The sequence below is a fragment of the Megascapheus bottae genome, chromosome 18 (assembly GCF_031878675.1).
Source record: "Megascapheus bottae isolate mThoBot1 chromosome 18, mThoBot2.hap1, whole genome shotgun sequence".
In the NCBI taxonomy this organism is placed as follows: domain Eukaryota; kingdom Metazoa; phylum Chordata; class Mammalia; order Rodentia; family Geomyidae; genus Megascapheus; species Megascapheus bottae.
Window position 1 is genome coordinate 35,495,914 of NC_143526.1, and position 26,829 is coordinate 35,522,742.

A 26,829-nucleotide genomic window follows, 5' to 3' on the forward strand; every position below is an offset into this window, starting at 1 on the left:
GCCAAAGGGCACACGACTGGACCGGGCGTGGGGCCGGGGGTGGGGGGCGGGGATGGCGCCCCCCCAGCCTGGCAGTCTGGCCCCGCCCCAGCTCCTGGCCCTTGGGGGTGGGGGCGGGGCGGAGGAGGGGGGTTGTCTTTGGGCGGAGCCTGGACGGCACCGGGCTGGTGGAAGGGGCGGAGCCGGGGTTCGCACGGTGTCCTGGAGGAGGCGGAAGCCCCAGATCAGGTGGCTTGCGAACTCAAGACACTCACCTGTGGAGCCCGTGCACACAGGTCCAGACGGTGGCTCCAGGTCCAGGAAGTCCAGTGGACTGATCCCCAGGTAGGGCCCAGCCCCGCCGGGGAAGAGATGCTTCTCTTCCATCCTGACCATCTGGCCTGCCTTCTGATCTTTTTCTTTTAGGTTTGTGGGCGAGAATCCGCCTCTAGAACGCCTGGGTGGAGGGGTGGCTCTCACTTCCTCTCTCTTCCTGGCACTGGGACTGTGGGCTCCCTGGATAAGGAGAACACGGGATCTGGAGGGAAGGTGTTGTCAAAACTTCCCTGGGAAGTTCACCAAGATCCTTCACCTCCCGCCAACCTTGTGACCTTGAGAAAGACACCCATCCTCTGCTACTAAGTGTCAGGGCAAGGTCTGACCTTTACCCTGCCTGCCTTGAGGCTGAGCGCTGAATCCATCTGGCAAAGCTGAGCTGGCACTTCTGTCTTCCAGGGCAAGAGAACTATGACTACTAAGATATAGCTCAGTGGTAGAGTTCTTGTCCAAGACCCGGGATTAGATCCCCAGAACAACAACAACAACAAAAAAAAAGATGGAGGAGGAAAAGGAGCAGCAGGAGGAGAAATGCTTAGCCTTCTGCCCTTTCCCAGCCTACATGAAGAGCCTCACCCTGTCCTGCCTAAATCTGGAGCTGAGAGCTCACACCCAGGAAGCGTGTTCTGGCTTCCCTGTGATAGATGATGTGAAGGCCTGTAGATGTTCCCAAGAGCAGGGTTTGTAGCTTGAGCCACATGTGCATCTCACAAACAGTGGGACCACCCATGTTCCAGGCTTTGAATGTGTCTAAACTGCCAACTGCACAAATGGATCGCCCTTCTACAGTGCCCTCAGCCTGGGTGAGAGGGGCTGTGATGATAGAAAAAAAGAAAAACAAAAGGCTGCTGCTAAGTGACACATTTATTGCATGACACAGCTTTACAGCTTTACCCAAATTATCTCATCATTACACATTCCTGATGTTATCCTCACTTCAGAGCTGAAACTAAGACTCAGAGAAATGAGCTGTCTTGGCCATGATGCTCTCACCCATAATGCCTTGCTGTCAACATCTGGTAATAACCTAGGGCAGGAGAAGAATAAGTGTGTGTGGGGGGGGTCATGTGAGTAGGAAATTGGGGAGGGGAAGGGGGCAGGATTCAGAGGACTTGGAAGGGAGGGGTGCCAATGTGTCCTTGGAGGCATCCAGGACACAGATAATAAAGGTTAAATATTAGCTCATTTCTTTTGGAGGTAGAAGGTTTTATAGGAAAGTTAACTAGATATCATTGTGTCTAGAGAAGCCCAAGGAGTCAGTTAGGTCCTAGGGAAAGAAAATGCCCTCAAGGATGGATTCAGGTAGAAAGGACAAGGCACAGAGGAAATCTCCCATCCCCCACCCCCATGCTGAGTAAGCAAGTGTGGGTAGCATTCATTGGTAAGATAAGGAGACAGGGCAAAAACAGAATTCTAGATGTTCATGCATCTTTCTTCTGAATTGAGGCCTATAGCCTAGAAAGGAAACAGACCAGAAAGTTACTTGCTTGAGAATACTCCATTGGTGGATCTGAGCGGTACCCAAGAAGCCCCTGGTGTCATTCTCTGCCATCTTAGCTCTTTCCGTGAAGTCGGCTGGGTGGTCTCTGTCCCCTCAAGATATGGAATGTTTGGAGACAATTTGGTTGTCAAAACCTGGGTTGAGGGAGAGGAGGTGCTATTGGCATCTAATGGACTGAGAACAAGGGATTCTGTGCAGTTCATAGCGCCCACAACAGAGAATTTCAAGACCACAACCAGCAGTAACCAGAAACTATTCTAGACTAAGTGGAGCCTGCTGCCATTCTTCCCAGTCCAGCTCTCCAGATAGCACAGGCACGAACCTCCAGCTGGCCAGACCTTTGCCCCTACCCCTCCATGTGCCTCACATATTCACTCCTTTATTTCTGGAAGCTTCTGAGTCTTCTCTGCTTTTCCTGAGCTGCCACCAGACAGGCACCCGTCCTTGTTAGTGTATGTATCTTCCCAGACCTGGCGTCACTGAGATCAGTATTAGGACAAAATAAAAATGGTGATTTTTCACCTAACGCACATGACATGCCTTGCAGATAAAATAATTATTGAGGCTGGGTACTGGTGGCTTATATATCTGTAATCCTAGCGACTTAGGAAGTTTGGCTGAGATCTAAGGATCACGGTTCGAAACTTTGTGAGACTCTTATCTCCAATAAACTATTTTAAAGAGCCAGAAGTGGTGCTGTGCTTCAAGCAGTAGTGTGCTTAGCTTGAGAAAAAAAAGCAGCTCAGACTCAGAGCCCAGGCCCAGAGTTCAAGCCCTAGGATTGGCCTAAATAAATAATTGAATTTGGTTAGGGGTCCAAAGAGTTTCGTCTTACTCTTTCATTTTGTCTATTCAAACTGTACCTCCTCGCTAAGCGCTGGAGGCTTAATCCTGTAATCCTAGCTACTCAGGGGGCTGAGATCTGTAGAACCCAATTCAAAGCCAGTCCTGACAGGAAATTTTGTGAGACTTTTTTCGGTGTGCCTATCATGTCCCTGAGTTTTTTTCGCTTAGGGCTGGCATTCTACCACTTGAGCTACAGCTCCATTAAGGCTTTTTTTTTTCTTTTTGGTGGCTAATTGGTGATAAATGTCACCTAGACTTATTGCCTAGACGGCTTCAAACCGTGATGTCAGATGTTATCCTCCAGAGTAGGTAGGTTTATAGATGTGAGATACTCATGGTCAACCTGTCTGTGAGATTCTTCTCTCCAATGAATCACCAAAAAGCCACCGGCAGAGCAGCAGTGTAAGTGGTACAGTGCTAACCTTGAGCACAGAAGCTTAGGGACAGTAACTAAGCCCTAGTACACACACACACACACACACACACACACACACACACATTTACACCCTTGTACCCCCTGCTTATGGAGCTCTGATATAGACTGAAGGAATCTCGTGATTGGTTTGTTGTCTGGGACATGTGGTTAGCAGCATTCCCTGAGAAGTGCTGTCTGTTGGAGTTCTGTCATTCATGCTCTTACAAGAGTAGGCTGTGGACTGCGAACACTATGTCAGCAATTCTCCAACACTAAATGGCTCAGGCACTTTTGGAGATCTTGTTACAAATGTAAATGTGGACTCAGAAGGGCCAAGTTGGGCCCAAGATCCACATTTTCAACAAGATCTTTGTAATGCTGCTGCCACTATCATATAAACCCCATTCTGTGCGTGCGTGTGCGTGCGTGTGTGTGTGTGTGTGCGTGCGCGCGTGCATGTGTGCACCTGCTTGTGCATGTGCCAGTACTGAGTTTTTTTTTTGAGCTACCAAACAAAATTTTAATTATTAGAGCCAATCAAAATACAGTCTTCCTGATTAAATATTTAAATGCGTATAAACAAAGCTTTCATTTCTTTATGTATCATTTCCTTCCCAGAAGCTGAAAAGAACCTGACCTGACCAACAGCACTATAAAAAAGAACTGGTCGGAACTGGGAGTTTGGCCTAGTGGCTAGAGTGCTTGCCTAGTATGCACGAAGACCCGGGTTCAATTACTCAGTACCACATACATAGAAAAAAGCCGGAAGTGGTGCTGAGGCTCAAGTGGTAGAGGTCTAGCCTTGAGAAAGTCCAAGGACAGTGCTCAGGCCCTAAGCTCATGCCCAGGACTGGCAAAAAAAAAAAAAAAAAAAAGAACTGGGCATCCTAACACACAGAGCTGCTCCAACTTTTTGAATATAAGGACAAGCAAAAGATATTAAGCGCAATGCCTTGTAGTCCAACTTCAGAAAGCATAATGGAGTTCATTTTGTCTCAGTATGGAGTTTGGCTTTCCTAGCTACCTTACAGAAATTGCAAATAACAGAAATAGCAGCACTGTGAAAAGTTTGATATACTGCATGGCCCCATGGCTAATGCTCTTAGTGTGGATATACCATCAGAGTAAAATATCATCATCTTGAGATCCATCTCTAGTGGTTCGTCAACATTTATTTGGTGATAGTAGGATGTGAACCCAGGCAGGAGTTCTACTGCTGAGCCATGCCTCCAGCTCTTGTTTTGGCTGAGGTAGGTTCTCACTTCTTTTTTTTTTTTTAAATATTTTTTATTGTAATTAATAAAAGGGTTACATGATATTTGCCAGATAGAAGGTGCATTAATTCCCATACATTGATACCCTTTTACATGTTTTGGTACCCATTACCCTCCCCCCACCTCCCCTGAGTTTAAAAATTTTATTAACACCGATTTTTACATCATATTTCAGATGTCATGTTTAACAAACAGGTATTCAAGAAGGGAATCAGTGGTACATAGATTTTAGAACATAATTAAAATTAAGCTGAGACTTTGTATGTCATAGATACATACCAATCTATAGAATATAACATTATGTCTATAGAGTATATATCCCATCATAGATTTTTAAGTCTATGTAGTTATGTTTATATCTCTAAGACCGCATCAATAACCTTGGATACTCGAATATTGAGTCATTGCTCTTGCACTGTTTGGATCTAATATCCACATATCAAGGAGACCATGTACGTTTTGTTCCTTTGGTCTTCTTTTTTTTTTTTTTTTTTTTGCCAGTCCTGGGCTTGGGCTCAGGGCCGGAGCACTGTCCTTGGACTTTCTCAAGGCTAGCACTCTACCACTTGAACCTCAGCACCACTTCTGGCTTTTTGCTATGTATGTGGGGTACCGAGGAATCGAACCCGGGTCTTCGTGCATGCTAGGCAAGCATTCTACCACTAGGCCAAACTCCCGGCCCCTGTTCCTTTGGTCTTAACTTATCTTGTTCAACATGATTTGCTCTAGTTTCATCCATTTTCCAGCAAATGCCATTATTTTATCTTGTAGAATTCCATTGTCTATAAGTACCACATTGTTTGTATCCATTCATCTGTACTGGGGCATCTGAGTTGTTTCTATCGCTTGGCTATTGGGAATAGTGCAGAGATGAACATCACTGCGCAGGTGTCCTTATCATATCCTGCGTTATGACTCTCAGGGTAGATGCCCGGGAGAGGTATGGCTGGTTCAAAGGGACAGTCTATAGTACTGAACTTTTTTGCTCAAGGGTAGTGCTCTACCACTTGAGCCATATCTCCACTTCCAGCATTTTGCTGGTTAATTGAAGATAAGAATCTCATGGACTTTGCTGATCAGGCTGGCTTTGGACCAAGGTTCTGAGATCTTAGCCTCCTGAATTGCTAGGATTATAGGAGGGAGCCACCAGTGCCTGGCTTGGACCACATTCTGAATGCAGTGCATCTCAAAGCCATATGGGCTGGCTGTAGACTGGGTTATCCTCCTTCACTGCAGACAGCTGTGGTCTGGAAGGAGCCTATGGTATGGAGTCAGGAGCCCTGAGTCATACACTCTGAGCACTGTGACCCTAATAGAGCTTGGATAAGTCACTGATCCTTGAATAAATGCCACTTACCTTCTTCGAGAGACCATCTTGCATGTTTTCCCTAGGGTTCTGGGAAAGTGAGATGATCCTAGTCGCCAGAGGGAAAGCAAGTCACTGGCCTTACCAGCAAGGCAGGTGTGAAGAGCTGAGGCTGGTTCAATGGGTACCATGCCAGCTTTTCTCTGTGGCTACCACAGCCTCTGACCCACCCCTAGCTCCCTGAGTGGGAGAGCTGGAGGGACCGGTCTGGTTGGAGGGGAAGGAGTAATTCTGGCCCAAGGCCAGAATGTAGTTCTGAGAGCCTACCAGCTGAAACTGAGGGCTGAAAACTGTAGCTTGGAGACCCTGAGGATGGGCTGTGGGCCTGACCTGTGGGGTGGGGTGAGGACAGACATCCCCCACCAGAAAAACTGAGAAAGAAGTTGGGGTCCTTAGCCTCATGCTATAGGCAAGTCTCGGCCTTAAGTATCAGGAATGGGCCTGAACCAAGTCTTAAGTACTTGGATGCCCTAGCCTTGCTTTCTACAAAGCAGCCACAGTGGACCAGCAAGTCAGCTTCTAATTCCTAGAAGCAGAAAGCAGTTAAGACAGCTCTACGTATTTCTCAGATGGAGAAACCAAAACTGCCTCTCCCCATTTCCTTTAAGATCCTACTCATTACTCAGCAGGGAGCTTGGGGATACTCTATTGTGACAGTGGGGTCATCCTTGGGGTTCTCTCCTTGGGTTTGAATCCCACGCCCTCTCCTTACCAGGTGTAAGATCCTGGGCAAGTCTCTCAACTTTTCTGAGCCCCTGCTGGCTCCTGGTTAAATAGGAATAATAATAGCACTGGCTCTGCCAGCCTTACAGGGTTGTTGTGGAGATTAAATGAGCCATGCCCACAGAGGCTCATGATCATTAACATGCGTCATGGCATTTTAGAGGCTTCAGCACCCAGGTATGGTCTTACCCTGTGCTCTTATTTGTACAGATGTGGAGATCAGCATCTGGGAAGGAAGTCAGCTGTTCAGGAGTCCAGAGGCTGGTTGGTGAGTGAACCCAGGCTAGACCACATCCATCTTGGGGAATCCCTTCTCTCTTTTTTTCCGTGGTTCAGTTGCTGTAAATACACACAGGACAACACTTAAGCCCGGGCATCTGGTGGAAAGGCTGCCAACTCGCCCCACGGAGGAAGTCTTTGTCCAGGGTGGCAGTACCCATCTCTACCAGCCATGAACTACGTGGGACAGCTGGCTGAGACGGTGTTTGGGACTGTGAAGGAGCTGTACCGGGGTCTAAACCCCGCCACACTGAGCGGGGGTATCGACGTGCTGGTGGTAAAGCAGGCGGATGGCTCCTTCAGGTGCTCACCTTTCCACGTGCGCTTCGGCAAGCTGGGCGTCCTGAGGTCCAGAGAGAAGGTGGTGAGTGCAAAGTGGTCACCATGAGTGGGCTTTTCAAGGTAGGGCAGCCATCAAGTGTGAGTGGCTCACGCCTGTCATCCTAGCTACTTGGAAGGCCGAGATCTAAGGATTGAAGTTCGAAGTCAGTCCAGGCAGGAAACTCCATGAAAACTCTTTATCTCTACTTAACTAGAAAAAAACAAAACAAAAAAAACCCAAAAATCAACAACAACAAACAAAAAGTGGTTCTGTGGCTCAAGTGGTAGAGTACCAACTCTGAATGAAAAAGTGAAGGGATAGAGAGACCAGGCCCTGAGTTCAAGCCCTTATACCAGCATACTCTCCCCTGACCCCCATTGCAGTCTCACTAGAAGACTTGCCTTCATAAATTGGTTTGTGGGGTGTGTGTGTGTATGTGTGTGTGTGTGTGTGTGTGTGTGTGTGTTGTGGGGGACGGGGGGGGGCGTCCTATCTTCTGCACACATTTCTCTTCTTTAGTATACTCATTAACCATTTTGGGGATGGTTTGGGGGGTTGGGAGGTCTGGGAGGATTTCCATCTGTCCAGGGAAGAAGTGCAGTTGAGCAGTCTCAGCCACTGTGGCCATCAGAACTGGCTCCAGCTTGCCCGGAAGCCCTACCTGGGTTCTTGCTAAATCTTGTTATGTCTTCAAGATGATTGTTCCACCCATAGCCATGCCTAGTGATGGTGGCGTGGTGTGGGAGGGTAAATAGGAACTGTTGGTGCTGCCCTCAGGCCAAGTATGTGTTAACATCCTGCCTATAATCCTAGCCTCTCAAAACGCTGAGATCTGAGGCTCTTGGTGCAAAGCCAGCCTGCACAGGAAAGTCTGTGAGACTCTTATCTCTAGCTGGAGATGGAGCTATGGTTCAAGTGGTAGAGTACAAACTTTGTGCAAAAAAAAAAAAAGCTAAGGGACAGTGCCCAGGCCTTGAGTTCAGGTCCTAAGACTGGCACAACAACAACAAAAAGTTGGCTCATCTCCCTTGGTAAAGCCACATGATCTTTACTCAGGTGACCATGACAAAAACTTGTTAGAAGCAGCCAGGTCCACGTATAAATACGGGTAAAGTGGTCCCAGAATCTCCCTTCATATTAAGGCAACTTTTGAGTTGAACACATTGAACTTTTCAGAACCATGCTAGGAAACTGTAACCTGGGGGAGACTCAGAGGTGAAGAGTTTGGGGCTATGGATGCAGATGTTTGGGGCTCATATACTTCCTTGCTATGAAACCACTTCCTCATAAATTCGTTAACACTCCTCCCCAAGCCTCAGTTTCCTCATCTCTAAAATAGGCATAATGATAAGAGCCACAGCTGGGGGTGGCTGTGAAATTAAACAAGATCTCACACACACACACACACACACACACACACACACACACACACACACTCTGGACCAAGCGCCCAATGAGTGGTTTTTTCTCACCATTGTCTACAGTCAGCAGCCTGGGGTCTGGGTCGAAGCCCATGAAACAGGTCATGTTCCTGTTTTGTGGGTGTGGAAGAGAGAGGAACATGGAAACTGGAACTCAGCTGTGCTGAGTTTTGGGGACAGATAGTTCCAGCCAAGGCAGAGATTGGGACCGCAAGGAGTTACATTCCCGGTGGCCCAGAGCACCGGCACGAGTGGCTGGGGTGCTGCTCACCCGATCCTGACCACACCTGCGTTGCAGGTGGACATTGAGATCAATGGGGAGCCTGTGGACTTGCACATGAAGCTGGGGGACAGTGGGGAGGCCTTCTTCGTCCAGGAGCTAGAGAGCGATGAGGTGAGTTACCATTCGCTTGCCCCTGCCTCCATCCCTTCCTTCTGGGTGAATCTCCAAAGCTCCCTGGGTAAGAGGCTCATGATATGCTTTTGTGGGAAACCAGAGAGAGACCAGCTTGGTCTGACCCCACTTTCTGGGAAGTTCAGGAAGGTCTTTGAAGAGGAGGGGCACCTAACCCTGGTGCTGGTGGCTCATGCCTCTAATCCTAGTGACTCAGGAGGCTGAAATCTGAGGATCCCGGTTCAAAGCCAGCCTGGGTAGGAAAGTCCCTGAGACTTTTATCTCCAATTAATCACCAGAAACTGGAAGTGGAGCTGTGTCAAAAGTGGTAGAGCACTAGCCTTGAGCAAAAGAGCTTAGGGAGAGCACCCAGGCCCTGAGTTCAAGCCCCATAACTGACGAGAGAGAGAGAGAGAGAGAGAGAGAGAGAGAGGGAGAAGGGGGGAGGGGGAGAGAGAGAGAAAACAAGCACACCTTCCTTGGACAGATCAGAGAGGACAAAAGTGATGAGAACTGGTCAGGACACTTGTTTGGGTTTGCTGTTGACTTGTGCAGTTGGAACCCAGAGGCAGTCCAGCACAAGCCAAGAAAGGAGCTTAAACTGTTTGAACTTGCAATCAGACCTTATGCAGCAGACTCAGACAGGAGTGGTTCTCGCCTTCAAAGAAGTTCCAGACCAGCCTGGGAGACAAACATAGGGATGAGAAATGCTGGAGTAAGTTGGTCATTGCTGTGAAGGAGTTGGAGCTGTGACCAGATCAGACTTCCTGGAGGAGGCAGTATCCAGCTGGGTCCTAAAGGAGAAGCAGGTGCCCACTACAATGTGGGCAAAGTAGCTGATGAGAAGCTGAGGCCCATGTTTCTGCTTAATTCTCTGGGATGTCTGGTAGATCCCTGGGGCTGCTTTACCTCTTTCAGGGTTCCCCGTGACAGCTGTGGCTGCCATGACTGCAAGGCCATGATGCTGCCATCTCTGTCTGTCCTCCACATCTGCTTCTGACCCCAACTTAACTCAGTATTGGGGCTGGGCTTCAGGCAGGGCTCAGGAGGGGCGGGTAGGAGGCAGCCCCACCCAGCCTGAGCCCTCTCTGCCCTGTCTTGGGTCTGTCCCTAGGAAGACGTGCCTCCTCGCCTCTGTACCTCGCCCATCCCGTGGGGGGGCCTGTCTGGTGGCCCCTCGGACTCTCAACTTGGCACAGCCAGTGAGCCTGAGGGCCTTATCATCACTGGGCGACGGAGGAGGCGACGCAGGAGGAAGCCCAAGAGGAAGGAGGGTGCCGTCACCACCGAGTCCAGCTCTGAGGAGCTGGAGGCCAGCCCGGAGAGTGAGCTGTCCCCGCTGGAAAAGCCAAAGCCTGAGTCCCTGAGGTGTGTAGAAGCCAGGTGGAGGCTGAGGGGCGAGGGGACACCAACCTGGGCTCCAAGTGCCATTTCCCTTGCTGTGTGACTCTGAGCAAGGGCTTTAGTTGCTTCACCTCTTGCAACTCCTGATGTCCAGGCTCTCGTGTCTGGGGCAACCTGCTGTTTCAATGAGCATTTTCCTGTGGTCCCTCAGCAGTGTCCAGGTGGAAGGGACAGCCTCACCGCAGTCCAGGGACATCTACCCCTACTCGGATGGCGAGTGGCCCCTTCAAGCCAGGTAAGCACTTAGATGGGCTGCAGCCCCACATTCCAGACTCAGGTTGAGTGTTGTTGCTTTACATCTTTTAGGTGACTAATGACTTAGAGAACACATTGAATGTGTTTATTGGCCATTTGCATTTCTCCTTTGTGAAATGACAGAGTCTTTTGACAATGTGAAAAAGTCGGGTGCGGTGGCTCACACCTGTAATCCTAGCTACTTAGGAGGCTGAGATCTGAGGATCAAGGTTCAAAGCCAGCCCAGGCACTAAAGACCGAGACTCTTATATCCAATTAATCACTAGAAAAGGGGAAGTGGGGCTATGGCTCACAGGGTAGGGTGGTAGCTTTGAGCTGAAGAGCTCAAGGACAGCACCCAGGCCCAGAGTTCAAGTCCCACAACAACAACAGCAAAAAAATGGGTGGGGAGGGAGGCATGATAGTGATTAAACCCAGTTTTTAAAAATTGTAAGCAAAGCCCATATGACATTGAAGTGGCTATTATAACCAATTCAAAGAATCAATTTCTGAGATATTCAGCCCATTTACATTACTATGCAACTATCACTATCATATATTTAGTTCTAGAGCTTCTTACCATCTAACAGGAATGAATTCCGATACCCTAGACATAGTTTCAGCTTTCCTTTCCTTTTGTTAAAAAACAAAACAAAGGGCCGGGAGTTTGGCCTAGTGGTTAAAGTGCTTGCCTAGCATGCACGAAGACCTGGGTTCGATTCCTCGGTACCACATACATAGCAAAACGCCAGAAGTGGTGCTGTGGTTCAAGTGGTAGAGCTCTAGTCTTGAGAAAATCCAGGGACAGTGCTCAGGCCCTGAGCCCAAGCTCAGGACTGGCAAAAACAAACAAACAAAACAAAACTGGAATGTCTTATTCCTGTTGATTTGTGGAAGTTCTTTATATAGGTACATCATCTTTATATCTTTGCTGCATATTCAACAGGGGCATAATATGCATTGTGCATATTTTCCTGCACATATTGGCTGGGCTGGGTGGCTGGGAGTGGCAGCTAACCAGCGGAATCTCTGAACATGTTCTGTGCAGCCTCACATCAGATGGGTTAATAGCCCCTAAGAGTGACTCGGAGCTGGAGCTAAGGACCCCAGAGTCCAGTCCCCTGAGAGCTGAGTCCCACATGCAGTGGGCCTGGGGGAGACTACCTAAGGTGAGTTCCTCCATGTCATTCCCCAGTCTCTTCCCTCTGTGGGCTTTCTGCAGCCTTCCTTCCCACATAGGTCAAGACTGAGCTCAGGTCACCTTCCTAAAAGGCTTTGTGGGTATGGAAGGCCACTGTGCTCCAACCCACATCTTCTTATATTTATTTGAAGGTGGCTAAAGCGGAGCGGCCAGAGTCCTTGATGGTTCCTGACAGTGGCGTTGGGGTAACCTCTCCTCTTCCAGAGACATCCAGCACCTCCTCCTCTGAGGACCCTCTGGGACCCCCAGTCCTGCACACACAATCTAGTGCTGACCTGCTTCGGCCTGATGTGGAGTCCCATTGGAAGGAGATTTTGGGGGGTCCTCCTCTCCCTATCCTAGAGGGTGAAGAAACCAGCACCCAGGGTTCCAGAGGTGCTACCTTCTCTCCTGCCACCAAGTCATGGAGTTGGGCCACTCTAGAGGGCCCCATTCCTTCTGGGAAGCTAGAGGCCCCCAAGGGGAAAGGTGAGTGGAGGCTGGTAGGTCCCCTGGCACTGCTTCCCTTGACCTCAGGTTATCCTCTGGGCCAGCTCTGGAACTCCTCATGTTAGAGCACCTGCTGTGTGCCAGGCACTGTGCTTGGCTCCAGTGCTCATGAGCCTTGCAGTTCCATGGGGAAGACAAATATTACCTGCACTAACAAGGAAGAGCATGATACAGGCTATCAAGGACAGAGCAAATGGTTAGAATAGAGACTATGGTCGGGCATGGTGGCTCACGCCTGTAATCCTAGCTACTCAGGAGGCTGAGATCTGAGAATCAAGGTTCAAAGCCAGCTCGGGCACTAAAGTCCGTGAGATTCTTATCTCCACTAGAAAACCGGAAGTGGGGCTATTGCTCAATGGGTAGGGTGGTTGCCTTGAGCTGAAGAGCTCAGGGACAGTGCCGAGGACCAGAGTTCAAGTTCCACAACTGACAAAAAAAAAAAAAGAATGGAGACTATTTACCTCAAATAAATTAAAAAAAGGCCTCTCTGGTAGATAATATGGATTTATATCTGCCTGTAGTCACACCTGTTACTCAGGAAGCTGAGATCTGAAGAGCGAGGTTCAAAGCCAGTCAGGGCAGACAAATCTGACTCTGATCTCCAATTACCCAGCAAAGAGCTAGAAGTGGTATTGTAGCTCAAGTGGTAGAACACTAGCTTTGAGTGAAAAAAATGAAACCATAGTACAAGGCCCTGTCTGGTATCAAGAAGAAAAAAAAAAAGAAAAAAAGATCCAGACCTCACTAGGGCAGCGAATGAATTAAAATCAAAGAAAATCTTAAATGTCACTTCTCTGTCAACTCAAACTCCATTTTGAGTGGCCCCTGAAGCCACAGAAATACCACACGTGCAGTGACAGAACTGAAATGTTTCTGACTCTGCCAACCCTGCCTTAGGACATCCAAAGGCAAGAAGCCACAAGCTGCGCCATTGAACAGCACGGTTTCTGTCTACGACTGGTTCCTCCTCTTCCTTCAGGCTCCCTGAAGAGAAGCCAGCACCTGGGTCCCAGTGACATCTACCTGGATGACTTGCCCTCTCTGGACTCGGAAAATGCAGCCCTTTACTTCCCCCAGAGGTGCCTGGGCTCTGGGATTGGGGATCATGGTTGCCTCAGGATCACAGTCAAGGGCCTAGGAGGAGTCGGGGGACACAGGTCACCCCTCTTTGTATTTATCTTACTCGTAGCCTCTTTTCCAACAGTGACTGTGGGCTGGGGACCAGGAGGTGGAGTGAACCCACCAACCAAAAGCCCCTGGGAAACCCTAACCCTGAACATGTGCCAGATTCTCTCCAGGATTCCATGGACACGATAGCCCTGTCTCTCTGTGGTGGCCTGGCTGACAGCCGGGACATATCTCTGGGTATGTTGAACAGTGACTCAAGATGGGGTCAGAGGAGAGCAGGAAAGACACCCCCTTCCCCTTCAGGGACCAGGGAAAGGCATGTGGAGCACTGGGGCGGGGGGTATGAGGCTAGGTTGAGCTCCTCAGCCATTCTCTGACCTTTGGAGCCCACTCCAGCCATCAGGGGCTGGGCAGTCCCAAGTCCTCAGGAAGCAAATGCTTGATTCTAAGCCTTATCCTTCAGTTCCTGGGGTGGGATCAGGCACTGAGATAGGGAGGAATCGTGCCAGGTAAAAGAACCAACCAGAAGGAGGGATGCAGGAGACTATGGGCAGCTCCCAAGCTCCATAGGGGCAGTGGATCACATAGGGTATACCAGCCTCACCCCACCCTCTCTGCCTGTGTCCAGAGAAATTCAACCAGCACATCGTCTCCTACCAGGACCTTACCAAAAATCCAGGGCTTCTGGATGACCCAAATCTAGTGGTGAAAATCAATGAGAAGTGAGTAGCAGTCTGGGGGCTGCTAGCGGGCTGAGTGATCTCCTCTCCACGACTCCACAGTTGCTGCAGCCTTGGCACCCCTTTCTGTCTCTCCAGGCACTATAACTGGGCTGTGGCTGCCCCTATGATCCTCTCCCTACAAGCCTTCCAGAAGAACTTGCCCAAGGTAAGGGTTAGAACACTGCTGGGGCCATAGCCTTGGGATCTGGAGGACTGGAAAGCAGTGGTGTGGCCACTGGCTCTAAGAGGCACTCTGGGAAAGATGAGGCCTGGAGATGAGGTGCCATCCTTCCTCTTCTGCTGTAGCTACCCCTCCAGGCTTGGTCAGGGGTGGGTACCTGCCCTGTTGGCCAGCACACATCTGTGGTTGAGTACAATCTGTGGGGACAATCATGAACCAAACAGAAACTAGCAACACTCACCTAGATGAGTATTCAATTCAACCAGGTGCTGGAAAGGAGTGACGCAGGGTACTGTGAGCCTGTGATAGGGATCTATTGAGTGATCATCCACTAGGTAGACTGGAGGCAGAGTGGCCCTGCACAGGACAATGCACGACATGTGATGATGCCCAGTGATGGAAGGGAATGAAGAGTTCTGGTCCTTCTGGGCCTCTTCCCTTCTCTGAGAGGGTAATGCTCTCTTAGAATGCCAACCCATGACTGCACCTGTGCCTTCTGCTCCTCAGTGGGCTGTCCCAGGGTGCCACCCTGGCCTGAGTTATTTTTCTTGCCTTAGGCTTGCTCAGAGAGCATTACCAGCCAGATGTTGACAGCTGGTGGCTCCTTGAGTGGTACCTGCTTCTGGTTATCTGGCTGGCTGGGAGTCAGAGCTAAGACCCACAGCCTATGGAAAGAAGAAAGTCATCCTCTTACTTGACTCTCTTCACCTCACCCAGACAGACAGACCACTTGAGGCCCCCTGAGGTACCCCTAAAAGCTTGTCCTCAGTGCTAGGAGTCACCTTGCTGATCTACTTACATCTCATGCCTTCCTGACTTAGGTCTTCATTCTGCAACTGTCTCCCAGGTGGGCTCCATTTAGGGGTATCTAGCACACATCTAATCAGCATTTTCCACCAGGTCATGGTGACCTAATCAAACAGCCATGGGAACATACGGAGGGGGAGACGGTTCACAGGATAGGATCACTGGCCTTCCAAGGTTGCCTGCATGTATCTTGGGAGGCTGGCAGATACCCTGGAGATGCCATGTGGTAGCATCATGCATGGAATAAGATCTGAGAAACTTTAAAAGCAGGACTACGTTTAGCTACTCAAGTATCAGGGTGGACTCACGTCTTCAGGGCTGAGGGGCAGGAGTCATTGCACACAGAATCCTGTGTGCACAGTGTGTGAGCATGTGTGTGTGTGTGTGTACGTGTGCTCTCCCTTAGCCTCCAAGTGTTGACAACAGTGCTGCTCTAGGGTTAGCTGAGACTCTGTGTTTATGGGGGGTCCCAGTGTCAAGTAAAGTAGGTTTGTGGTGTGCAGAAAGAACTTCCATGGCTTTCATCTGCCCACAGAGCACCGTGGACAAGCTGGAGAAAGAGAAGATGCCCCGGAAGGGTGGGCGGTGGTGGTTTTCCTGGCGTCGCAGGGACTTCCCAGCAGAGGAGGTGTGTGTGGTCATGGTCACAGACTGGGGCCCTGCACAGTGCAGGAGATGGGGTTCACTGATGGGTGTTCTTCCCACAGGGCAGCGTCCAGAGGGAGAAAACCACAGCCAGAGAGCAGCAGGGGTGAGTAAGGCCTGCCAGTGGGCTGGGCTCTGCAGCTGGAGCCTGGGAAAGTCTCTCTGGAGGGAAGGGGCAGAGGCCATGCCCCCTACTCATTAAGGGTCTTGGTCACTCTGCAAACACTACTTTTTCCTGAGAAATGCCCCTCCCCTGCCCCACCCCACCACCATTTCTCAGCTAGGAGAATTGAGGCCTATAGACGTACCACATGTCTCTCAGAAGCTGGGAAATGGCAAAGCTGAAACAGTCACTCAAGTCTCCTGGCCCAAATGAAGGACAGTCTCTCTCATCTCCCTCTCTTCCATTCCCCTCCCTTCCCTTCTGTTTTATTCCCTCAGTTTGGCCTCTCTTCCTTTCTCACCACTGGTGCTCTAGCTGCCAGAGGTTGGGTAGAAGGTGAGCTCGGATAGTTGATGCCAAAGCAAGGGGGACTGGGAATAAGCTCCAAGATGACTGCCGGATAGTTCAGCAAAAACAATTCCAGCGCAGGCCCTGCATCTGCTTGTGAAGGTTCACTAGGCTGGGCAGCCTGGATCTCCACCCCCAGCCCCAGGCTTGCTCACACTCACTCTGGTGGACACTGGTATACTCCACATGGTGGCACCAAGCAAGTGAGAGAGATGTAGCCTGTGGAATGACAAGAGACAGGCTCCAGGCTGCTCATGCCCAGAGCCAAGGGTCAGCACCTACTTCACATGGAGAGCCTTTGACTGGGGAGGGAGCCTAAGCAGTGCTGCTGCCCACAGAGAGACGGCTGACGTTCTGAGCAGTGACGACGACGCCCCAGACAGCCCTGTGATCCTCAAAGTCCTCTCCCCACCATCCTCCACTCCAGCCTTCATTCCTACCTACAAGAAGTCTCTTCGCCTCTCTTCTGATCAGATTGTAAGTGTGTGTGTGTGTGTGTGTGTGTGTGTGTGTGTGTATGTGCATATGTGTAGGAGGTGGGACCGTCTAACTCGAGGAGCTAACTGTCTTTGAGTCCTTCTGGACCTAGTTGAGACACAGGTCACCAAAGGCCTCTTGTCAGTGTTCTGATGGCTTTTGCTTGAATGCCTCCCGGTGTAAGAGCCTGCTTTTCTGACTGCCAGCTCATAGCTCTTGTCTGATCCTCTAAATGGAAATATGTTCTGTCATATCCACCTGCACAAAACTGGCTGGTGCTGGGCTGGTCTTTGTAAACCATGCTCAGGGAATCAATGCTGATTACAGTCCCCTAGACTCTGGCAACCCAAGTGCTTTGTGTCGTGTGTTCCCTGAGCCCTATAACTGGTGAAGTCTGTTGTAACCACGTATTTTCTTCCTCTGAAAAGGAAGGTGGCCAGGAGGGTTCAACCAGAGTGGTACAAAGCAGCTGTCACCTACCTTGTACCTTGGGGCTCATATCCACGTCAGGGTGAGCCAGGGCATAAAAGTCTGTATGGACTCCATTCAGGGATAGGCCTCTCTCTATGAGGCTGGTGAGTCCGCAGTCCAGCCCGAGAAAGAGGCTCCCTGTAAAGACCACGCCCCCCAGAAGACAATCCCATTTTACAGCCCCAGCTGTAGGGCTGACTTAGAAATCTGAGCAGGCATGTCTGATATTCACCTTCAAGGGGAGCCAGGGGTATCAGGGCTCTCAGGCCCAGTGCTGTGCAGAACATCTCACCAGCAGGGCATCTTCTGCTCACAAGGATACGTGTGTGTCTACCACAGGAAGGTCTGAGCTTGGAGGAGGAAGAGAACCAGAGGCCTTTGGAGATCAAAGGCCATGGTTGTAGAGAGGGTGGGTAATGCCTAGTGCTAGCAGATCACAATATCTTCTCCTCTGTCTGGCTCCAGCGATGCCTGAACCTGCACGAAGGTGACAATGACGTGGTCTTCAGCGTGACCACCCAGTACCAGGGCACGTGCCGCTGCAAGGCCACCATCTACCTGTGGAAATGGGACGACAAGGTGGTCATCTCTGACATTGATGGCACCATCACCAAGTGAGCCCCAGCTGACGTTAGGGAGGGCTGGGAAGACCTCAAGAATGCTTCCCTCTGACCTTGGAGCGGGGCAGGGAGAGCAGCAGTGTGGTTCTCCCTTTCTGGGGGGCCATCCTGGGAATAGGGGCTGGGCCCATTGGGTCACATTCATGGAACATGAGAGCCTTGTGGGGTAGCCTGAGTGACTCTTCCTCCCTGGCTATATAGGTCGGATGCACTGGGCCACATTCTGCCCCAGCTGGGGAAAGACTGGACACACCAGGGCATCACTAGTCTCTACCACAAAATCCACCTGTGAGTGCTGGGCTGGGGCCAGGGCCGGGGCCGGGGCCAGAGCCGGGGCCGGAGCAAGACTTCTAGTTGGAGGGTAGACGAGAACAAATGCCTTAGGCCATGACCTCTGCTCTGGAAAGCCAGACTTGGGGACTAGAAGGACTCATAAGACAAGCATCCTGGCAGGTTTGTGGAGCACTGAGGCCCTCTTCCTGTTCTTCAGTGTTCCCATGAGCTCCCTGTTCATTGACTCTGGCTACAGGAAGCTGTCTTCCATTCTGGCCCATTGACCCGAACCATTTTCCCTAAGTCCCCTCTCTTGTAAAGTCCTCTCTCTGGGTGTGAAGTTCAAGATGCAAGAACAGGACTGGCAAGTGGAAGGGGATAGGAGGTAGGGTAAGTCTCACCAAATTCCTATAATTCTGTGCCATCTTGTCCCCCAGAAATGGGTACAAGTTCCTGTACTGTTCAGCAAGAGCCATTGGCATGGCAGACCTCACCAAGGGGTACCTGCAGTGGGTGAGCGAGGGTGGCTGTGGACTCCCCAAAGGTCCCATCCTGCTGTCTCCCAGCAGCCTCTTCTCTGCTCTGCACAGGTAAGCAACCTTCCCAAGTCCCTTGGGCTAAGGGCATGCACATTGCAAGCCCCACACAGGCCTGGCATCTGTTCCCTCATGGGTATGTGTTGGGTCTAGGGCAGGTCTGGTGTCATCTGACTTAAGTCATTCTCTTGGTCTCTGCCCCTTCTTGACCTCTTTTCTTGCCATGACTATGGCTGTCCAAGGGAGGTAATTGAGAAGAAGCCAGAGGTGTTCAAAGTTGCCTGTTTGAGCGACATCCAGGAGCTGTTTCTGCCCCATGGAAAACCCTTCTATGCGGCATTTGGAAATAGGCCCAATGTGAGTGTACCCCCACCCCATGTCTGTACCCCTTCTATCCCCCTCAGAAGCAGTACCCTCAGTGCCACTGCCCTACTCTTGCTCCCCACAGGATGTCTTTGCCTACCAGCAGGTGGGACTGCCTGAGTCCCGCATCTTCACAGTCAACCCTCGGGGAGAACTTAGCCAGGAACTCATAAAGAACCACAAATCCACGTGAGGCCACATATCCCCCATGCCCTGCCATGTTCCCATGTCTTAGCCTCTCCCCAGCCTCCCCCGGAAAGATCATGAGTAGATGCTGAGGCCCCCACCTGCAGGGATAAACTGTGGCCTGGCGCTCAGGTGGCCAGTGCCACTTTGTTCTGCCCACAGGTACGAGCGGCTTGGTGAGGTGGTTGAACTCCTCTTCCCACCTTTGGTTCGTGGTCCCAGCGCAGACCTGGCCAACCCTGAGTTCAGCAACTTCTGCTACTGGCGGGAACCACTGCCTGCTGTGGACTTCGATGTCTTGGCCTGAGCCTGTCCTGTCTGGTCCTCCCTGGACTGGCCCAGGCCTGATTGGGAATCTGAGAGGGTTCAGGATTGGAAGCCAGGTCTCAGAGACCTCTTCCCCCTCCCTAAGCCACGGGCCTCAACATTCCTCAATTAAATGTCGGTCACCTAGGCCCTTACAGGGTTCTCTCTGCACCCTGCAGCCTTATGTCCATTTCTGACAGAACAGAGTGGAACTGAAGGCCCCAGTGAGACCTGAGGCCCAGAAGTAGAGGGAAGAGGTATTGGCAGCCTTTCTGGAAGGCTGGACTGTATCCCCCAAAGCCAGGTTGTTATATGGCCCTCCCCTTGCCCACAGCTCCTGAGTCAGGCATCAGTGATTCTCCTTGCTGGTACCCTCCTATCTCAGGCCTAAGCCTGGACACTCAGGGCACCTTTCACTTCAGTGAAGGGGACCAGGGGCTGTGGAAAGTCTCAGGGAGGATGGCTGGTGGATGGCTCCTGCATGGTTCGTGCTTGCTCCATCGCCGTCTGACTACTGCTACAATCCTGCCATGGCAGTTGATATTTGCCAACTGTCCTGCCCATGTCTCTGCTGGTCAGTTTAGTGTTCAGGCACACAGTGAGCTCTTTTTCTTTTTTTTTTACAGTCCTGAGGCTTGAACTAAGGGCCTGGGCACTGTCCTTGAGCATCTTTTGCTAAGGCTAGCCACTCTACCACTTGAACCACATCACTTCTGGCTTTTCCTGTGGCACTGATGAATCGAACCCAGGGCTTCATATGTGCTAGGCCAGCGTTCTCTCACTAAGCCACATTCCCAGCCCAGAGTGAGCTCTTGTCCCAAGCTCTACAGGGTGTAGGGAAACAACTTCAGCAACCTTCCCTCCCCCATTAGGAAAGAAAGCACTTTTAGACTGAAAGCTTTAATCCAGAACCTGCTCTCCTATAGTGGTGCGCCAGAGTGGAGGTCACAGCACTCAAATGTCCAGAAACCAGAAGGCAGGGCCTTGAGACACAGGTAAGAACTGTGGAGAGAAGTAATGCCGAGTGTCTCTGCAGAGAGTCATCAGTCTCTGGGAGCTGTGCAGGCTGGAGGAATACTTGTGTTTTCCACTTTCCTTGGATAGTTTTGTACCTGAATTCCTCAGCACTGTGTGAACAGTTTGGCAGGACTGGGGTTTTGCAAGGGCATGAAGAGCATGCCTGGACCCCTCACCCTTCAGCTATGGCCTCCTTCTCAGGATCTGGCCTCCTCCTAGCCTTGACATACACTTAAACTGCTCTTGGCAGAGAGCTACTGACCTGGGGTAAATGATTTGTGTGTGTGTATGTGTGTGTGTCTGTATGTGTGTGCATGCGTGTATGTTAGGGCTAAGGGCTTGAACTCAGGGCTATCCCTTTGCTTTTTCAGTCAACGCTAGCATTTGAGCCACAGTTCCATTTCCAGCTTGCTGGCTAATTGAGGAATCTCATGGACTTTACTACCCAGGCTGGCTTTAAACTGTGATCCTCAGATCTCAGCCTCTAGAGTAGCTAGGATTCCAAGATGTGAGCCATCAGTATCCAGCTAGAAGAAGAAACTTCTTGAGGAAGAACAAAAAATAAGGCAAATGAATAAATCAGGTCAGAGTCTCCAAACAAATTTGCCTGGATTCACTTCTTTTCCTTTGGGGATATACAGCTGCCTACACCCTCACCATGAGGGAAGATCAAAAGGGAATTCAGAGAGCATGCTGCTGGGTCTCCGTGCTTCTCTTTGGTCCTGAAGAATGTGTGGGGGAGCTGGGAACCTCAGGTAGTCTCTGGTCCTTGGTTCAGAAACAGGATCTGTGAAGCTGCCCGGTGTAAGAGGGGTTCCACTGGGGATCATCTTCCCACACAAACCTCTCCTAGACTTGTTGGGATAGAAGCCAAGGGATAAAGCAACAGATGCCTCTAAGGGTTGCTTTGCCTGTGGACAGGCAAAGGGAGCTGTGGACTAGCCTCTGTGTGGGCCTGGGCCTGCACATCTTAACACATTTATTAATGCCAATGTGCCTCTCATGCAGACAAGTTGCAGACTAGAGAATGTGTGTGGTCTCTGAAGTCCAGCTTGGTCTGTAGGCCAGGTCTGTGGCCTTGCCTTGACCACTGTCCTGAACTGTACAGCACTGAGGATAGCTCTTGATAGCTGGGACAGTCACATAGAGCTGGTCCAAGACCAGTCATCCAGTGGCCTTTAGGCTCACCAGGGCAGGCTGGGAAGTGCTTCTGGGTAAGGCTGGACTCTTGGTTTGATGTTCTCAGCATTAGTAGGATCTGGGGCTCAGATGCTATCCCCTCTACCTAGTTGGCTCTCCCTGGCCTCATATGCTCAGCTAACTGGGCCCTGCAGTCCAGCAGGTCATCTCGGAGGCGGGCAATGTCCTGTGTGTGCTGGGCTAGTGTGCGATTCAGCTGATCTACATGGCTCCATAGGCCCTCTCTGGACTTAAGTGGCTCCATAGGCAAGCTGTCCAGGCTGGTAGCCAGTGAGCCCAGTCTTCTGCATGCACCCTCCACTTGTGCCACCCTCTGGTCAAAGTGGCCCACTGCATGCTGGAGTTCCTGAGCTGTGTTCTGGCAGCGGCTCAGGCCCCCTGCCACAATGGCCACCCCTGCCTTGAGTTGCTCCAGCTCCCCCTGCAGGTTCAGGACCTGCCTGTGGCCAGCTCGTAGCCTAGAGCCATGACTGCTCACTTGTTCCTGGATGGCATGGACTTCAGCTTCCACCCTGCGTTCTCGCTCATCCAGGGATGTGTTGGCAGCCAAAAAAGCATCTGAGTACTGGCTGACAGAGTCACTGAGACCCGTGAGTGACTTGCTCACTGAGTTCAAGTTGACCTTCAGCAGAGTGATCTCGCCTTGGAGCGAGTTGCCAGTACCTTCTGCCAGCTGCCCCTGGACCTCTGCCACAGTACCATTGAGCTGTTGGAGTAAAGCTGTGTGGCTGGCTACTTGGCGTAGAAGGGCCTCACTCCGGCTCTGCCAGGCCTTCACCTCCGCTACAAGGTTATCCAGGATGGCTGAGGTAGTACTAGGGGTGCAGGAGGTCTCCAGAGAGACCAGGCGTTGTTCCAGCACCGCCAGCTCCGTCTGCACCAGGGGTCGTGCTGACCTTCCTGCTGGAGCACTGTCATGTCTTAGCTCCCCGGTCAGTGTCGCCAGACGCTCCTCTAGGCTCTGCACGCGTTCTTCCAGCATGGCCCCGAAGCCACCCACACCCCAGCCTCCCATCTCCATCCTCAGACAGCAGCCTCTGGCTCCATTCTCCGTCCCATTGATGGCATCTAGGCCCTCGAGGAGTCCATTTACACCTCCATCAAGCATGGCAGCAGAGAGGCGTGAAAGCTCGTCCCCAGCGGAAGTGCCTGGGCCCCCTTGAGCCTCGGTGACTGCCTGCAAGTTCCTCTCCAGGCTGTCCACACGGGCACTGATCAAAGCCAGCTGGCCACAGCATCTGCTTCCTCCAGCCACGCTCAGACCCTGAAGCTGAGTACCCAGTTGTGAGAGTTCCTGTCGCAAAGCCAGCTCTCGCCCATCGAGGCTCTGGTGTAGCCGTTGGCTGGCTGCTTGGCCTTCCTCACACTGCTGCTTCACCTCCTGCACCTGCAGGTCACACGCGCTCTGGACACCTTGAAGCTTCTGCTCGAAGCCATCCAGGAGGCTGCCCCAGAGTCGCTGCAGCCGTCCATCCACATACTCCTCCAGCAGTGCCAAGGAGGTCAGAGGGGACGGTGGGGCCTCCCGCAGCTGCTGCAGGTGGGCCTCATGGCCAAGGGCCAGTCCATGCACCTTATCCAGCAGCTGCACCTTGGTCCGAAGTGTGTTGCTCACCTCTGTCACTTTGCTCAGGATCTCACCCAAGGGAGGTGTAAGCGATCCTCCTGCTCCATCTCTGGGATTTGCAAGCCCCTCCGGGATAACCCCAAAGCCCACAGTAGGGGTAGCGGGAGCCCTTGGGCCACCTGTCATCCTACTGGGATCCTCGTGGCTGGTTACCAGGCCACCAAGATTACCATACGCTTGTGCCAGACGCTGGACATCCCCCTCCAAGCGTCCTAGCCGCTCACCAAACAGCCCTGGGCCTTTCCTTCCTAGGAAAAAAAGAGAGACCGCAGGCACATCACCAGCCTGGCGCACATAGCGTGTCACACCCCCAGACGAGAGGCTTTCTATTCAAAACTATCTTCCTGTTGGCCACAGATCCCTTGGCTCGGAGCCACTGAACAGGAGTGTTTGCAGTAGGGGACTGCCTGTCAGGCGTGCGTGCGTGCATGCGTGCGTGCGTGCGTCCCAATGTGAGATGTACCCTCCCCATCCCAGGACAATCCTTTTCCTGCCCATGTGTATGTGTGTGTATGTGTCCATGCATGAGCTTGAACTCCATCTCAAGCTTTCACTTGGCTTGTTCTTTCAAGGTTGACAGTTGCTCTACTGCCTGAGCCACCCATTTTCAGCTTTTTGCTGGTTTTTCCTAGAGATAAGAGTCTCACAGACTCCAATCCCGCCTGTGCTGGCTTAGAACCTCTATCTTCAGATCTTAACCTCCTAAGCAGTTAGGGTCATAGGCATGAGTGCTCAGTGCCCAGGTCAGAAACCCTGTCTTCTTGGAGGGTGTCCCTAGGCAGACTCACCGTGAGGACTAGGGGCTGCTCTGTGGTTGGGAGGGGGCTTGGGGCCTGGATCTGGCTGTCCTGAAGGAATCTGAGGTTCCGGCTCCTGCTGGGGTGGAGTGGTCCCGTGATCGGTGAGGTGCTCAGGGCAGCCTTCTCCAGCAAGACCAGGGCAGCAACGCCAGGCGAGGTCCGTCACAGTCTTGTAGCCAACCTTGTATCTGGGTCTGAGCACTGAGCGGTACCTGGGCAAGAGGACGAGAGGGCAGGGTCTTGAATCCATGGACAAAGATTCCTGTCCCCTAGCAAGTCTTCAGGGCCACCTTTGGAAGTGTGCATCCATCTCTATGCCAGCCCCAGGGGGTTTCTTGTGTAGGGGTGGGGGTGGAAAGAACTATGCAATGGGAGAATTTTTTAGAGGCTGTGAGCCAGTGAATGGAGGATACAGATGGAAGCTACCTCAGTCCTATGCCATTTCTTCTCAGGGTCACTGTCTTCCCTCCAGCTTCCCAGATGCCTTTTGGCATCAGCCACTATCTGAATAACTGTCCTCTCCCACACCATATTCTGCCACTTTCTTTTAGCCTTGTGCTGCTTTACTACTGTTGTTCTCAGGCTCTAGCCTGACCCTACTTCTGTCTCCATGGGTGAGTCTGTCCCAATTTCTTGATGGGGGAGGGAGGGTCTTTTCTATCCTCCTTTCCCGGGCCTCTGGCCTATCCTGGAGAGGACTCAGGAGTGCTCTTTGAGAGCCAAAGAGTGGCAGCACCTTGTAGAGTAGGCTCTATTCTCAGCTGGAGGTAAAGGTAGGGCTTGGGATCCCCAAGCGGATAAAACAGGGCTGCACTCACGTGACTGTCGGAGGACACTTGGGCCCCCATCCACACTGCCGGTACTCAGCCTTCACGTAGCTCTCCATTCCCTCCTGCAGGATACAGGTCACGTTCCTGTGTACCACATAGGCACAAAGGGCCCTGCAGGGGAAAATGGGCTCTGGATTATGGGTTCTGAGCCAGGCCCTCTAAAGCCACCTCCCTCTTCCCCTCACTTGTTGGTCCCAGCAGATCAAGACTCCCACACTCTTATCACGTTTGTCCGTTCTCCTTGTTCCTGGAAGCCAGGGCCTTTGCCTGGGGTGCAATGTCTCCGGACTGGGCCCAGTCTGGATTTTTTCATTACGTGTGTCCTTGATCCATGGCCCAGTGGGTTAAGTGCTACAGAGGACCAGGAATCTGGTACAGCTGTCCACTCTGCCTGTGTGTGGATTCTAGCTCAACCACCTTGACACCTCTTCCACCCCTCCTCCTCCAGTTCCTTCACCAGTCCCCAAATTCCTTATCTTGGGTTTCAAGGCTTCTGAACTCCCTCCCAACTTATTGGCTCTTTTAAAATCAGGTTTCTCCTTCTTCCTCCCCTGATGCAACCCTCCAGCTCCTGTGCACACCAATTCTTTCGCCACCTCCTCCAGAAAGCTTGCTGTGTTGTGCTCAGGCCCACGGAGGGTGGCTGTGGGCCGGGCACTGTCATCCTACAGTACCTCTCAAATGTAACCACAGCTCAAGTTCAGATATGAGCCAACTCGTGTGGATGGCTGCCTGTTGCACAGAAACCTCCAACCAAAGATGCAGGCAGTGGCTTTGGGAGCTCCAGGGGTTTTCTGCAGCCAGGCTGACCACGGACGGGTGGGTCCATGGAGAGATAGAAGGCCTGAGGGAGGGGGGGAGCCCGGACATGTTCCCAGGGGTGGACAGTCCTTCCTCTCCCTCCACCTGGTCCGCTGTGCCCAGAGTTTGCTCACAGCACAGCTGGAAAATGTTACTTTGCTGGAAAGGTTTCCGCGGGCACTGCCAGGATCCCAGCCACCGCGCCAGGCCCCCTCGGCTTGTTTTTACTTTGCCAAGTCTCCTGGAGAGTGGGGGGCCCACTCTGCCCAGCCGGGAGTTGGGGTGGGCGCATCGTGTATCCATCGCCCACTCAAGTGTGACGACCCGCGGGCGTCCAGGAGACCTCGACGCTTCCTTCACCCCCCCCCCACTTCCACGCATAGTGCGGGCAGGTGGGAGTGGCGGCTCCGCGTGGGCCCCAACCCTCCCTCCTTCCCTCCCTCCCTGCCTCCCGCTGCACAGCCCGCGCTTACTTGTGCGGCCCGGGGCGCAGCCGCGGGCGCCATCCCGTCGAGTAGAGGCTGTAGCGGGAGGCACCGGGAGGTGCGGGCCGCGCGAGGAGTGGGGTGCCCTTAGCCTGCGCCCCCGAGAGCAGCGCGGCGAAGGCGCACAGCCAAACCTGCAGGCGGCGGCGGGCCATCGTGGTCCCCCGCTCTTCCACCTGGCCCCCGTGCGCGATCTGTCTGTCCACGGCGCCGCGCCGCCCCCGCCGCTGGCCGGCCGGGGTCCCGCCGCCCTCCCCGCCGCCCCGGATCGCTGGGCCGCCGGGCGCCGCGCGGTGGCTGCGTCCCGCCGAGTGGCCGGCGCTGCTCGCGGCTGGGGCCGCAGAGGGGCGGCAGGAGGCGGGCTCTGCGCGGATTAGCATAAACTTGGGGCCGCGCCGCCGCCGCTCGCCTCCGCCAGCCCCCCTCCTCCGCTGCCAGACCCCCCGCCCCGGCTCCCCGCCGACGGCTGCCAGCGAGAGGTTAAGAAGGGAACAGAAGCTGCGGCTGGCAGAGTGCACCCCCAAACGTAACCCGGCCACTGCCGTCACCTGCGGGTAACCAGGCGACAGTCGGGGAAGCAGAGCCCTGGGGTTGGCCTCTCCAAGAGCTGCCCACTCCACGCACGGCACCCTGGTGTTAGAAACCTATCTGCGCCGTCC

The 26,829-nt window shown here is 52.4% G+C and overlaps 2 protein-coding genes across 2 annotated transcripts; one reads left to right on the top strand and one right to left on the bottom strand.

Annotated features, from left to right (window-relative positions):
- Window positions 1–243: 243 nt before the first annotated feature.
- Window positions 244–20,281, top strand: Lpin3 (lipin 3). The gene is made up of 20 exons (XM_090352377.1): window positions 244–324; window positions 6,651–7,083; window positions 8,761–8,856; window positions 9,971–10,224; window positions 10,412–10,495; window positions 11,543–11,663; window positions 11,827–12,163; window positions 13,164–13,263; window positions 13,389–13,549; window positions 13,941–14,034; window positions 14,131–14,200; window positions 15,558–15,650; window positions 15,730–15,773; window positions 16,517–16,655; window positions 17,592–17,740; window positions 17,948–18,034; window positions 18,457–18,609; window positions 18,798–18,912; window positions 19,004–19,107; window positions 19,267–20,281. The coding sequence occupies exons 2-20, from the start codon at window positions 6,892–6,894 to the stop codon at window positions 19,409–19,411; spliced, it is 2,538 nt and encodes an 845-aa protein (XP_090208503.1). The 5' UTR covers window positions 244–324; window positions 6,651–6,891; the 3' UTR covers window positions 19,412–20,281.
- A 738-nt stretch (window positions 20,282–21,019) lies between these two features.
- Emilin3 (elastin microfibril interfacer 3) lies at window positions 21,020–26,325 on the bottom strand. Its single transcript, XM_090352376.1, has 4 exons — window positions 26,159–26,325; window positions 24,873–24,995; window positions 24,043–24,266; window positions 21,020–23,502 (listed from the first exon to the last, which is right to left on the bottom strand). The coding sequence occupies exons 1-4, from the start codon at window positions 26,323–26,325 to the stop codon at window positions 21,713–21,715; spliced, it is 2,304 nt and encodes a 767-aa protein (XP_090208502.1). The 3' UTR covers window positions 21,020–21,712.
- Between the last annotated feature and the right edge of the window lie 504 nt (window positions 26,326–26,829).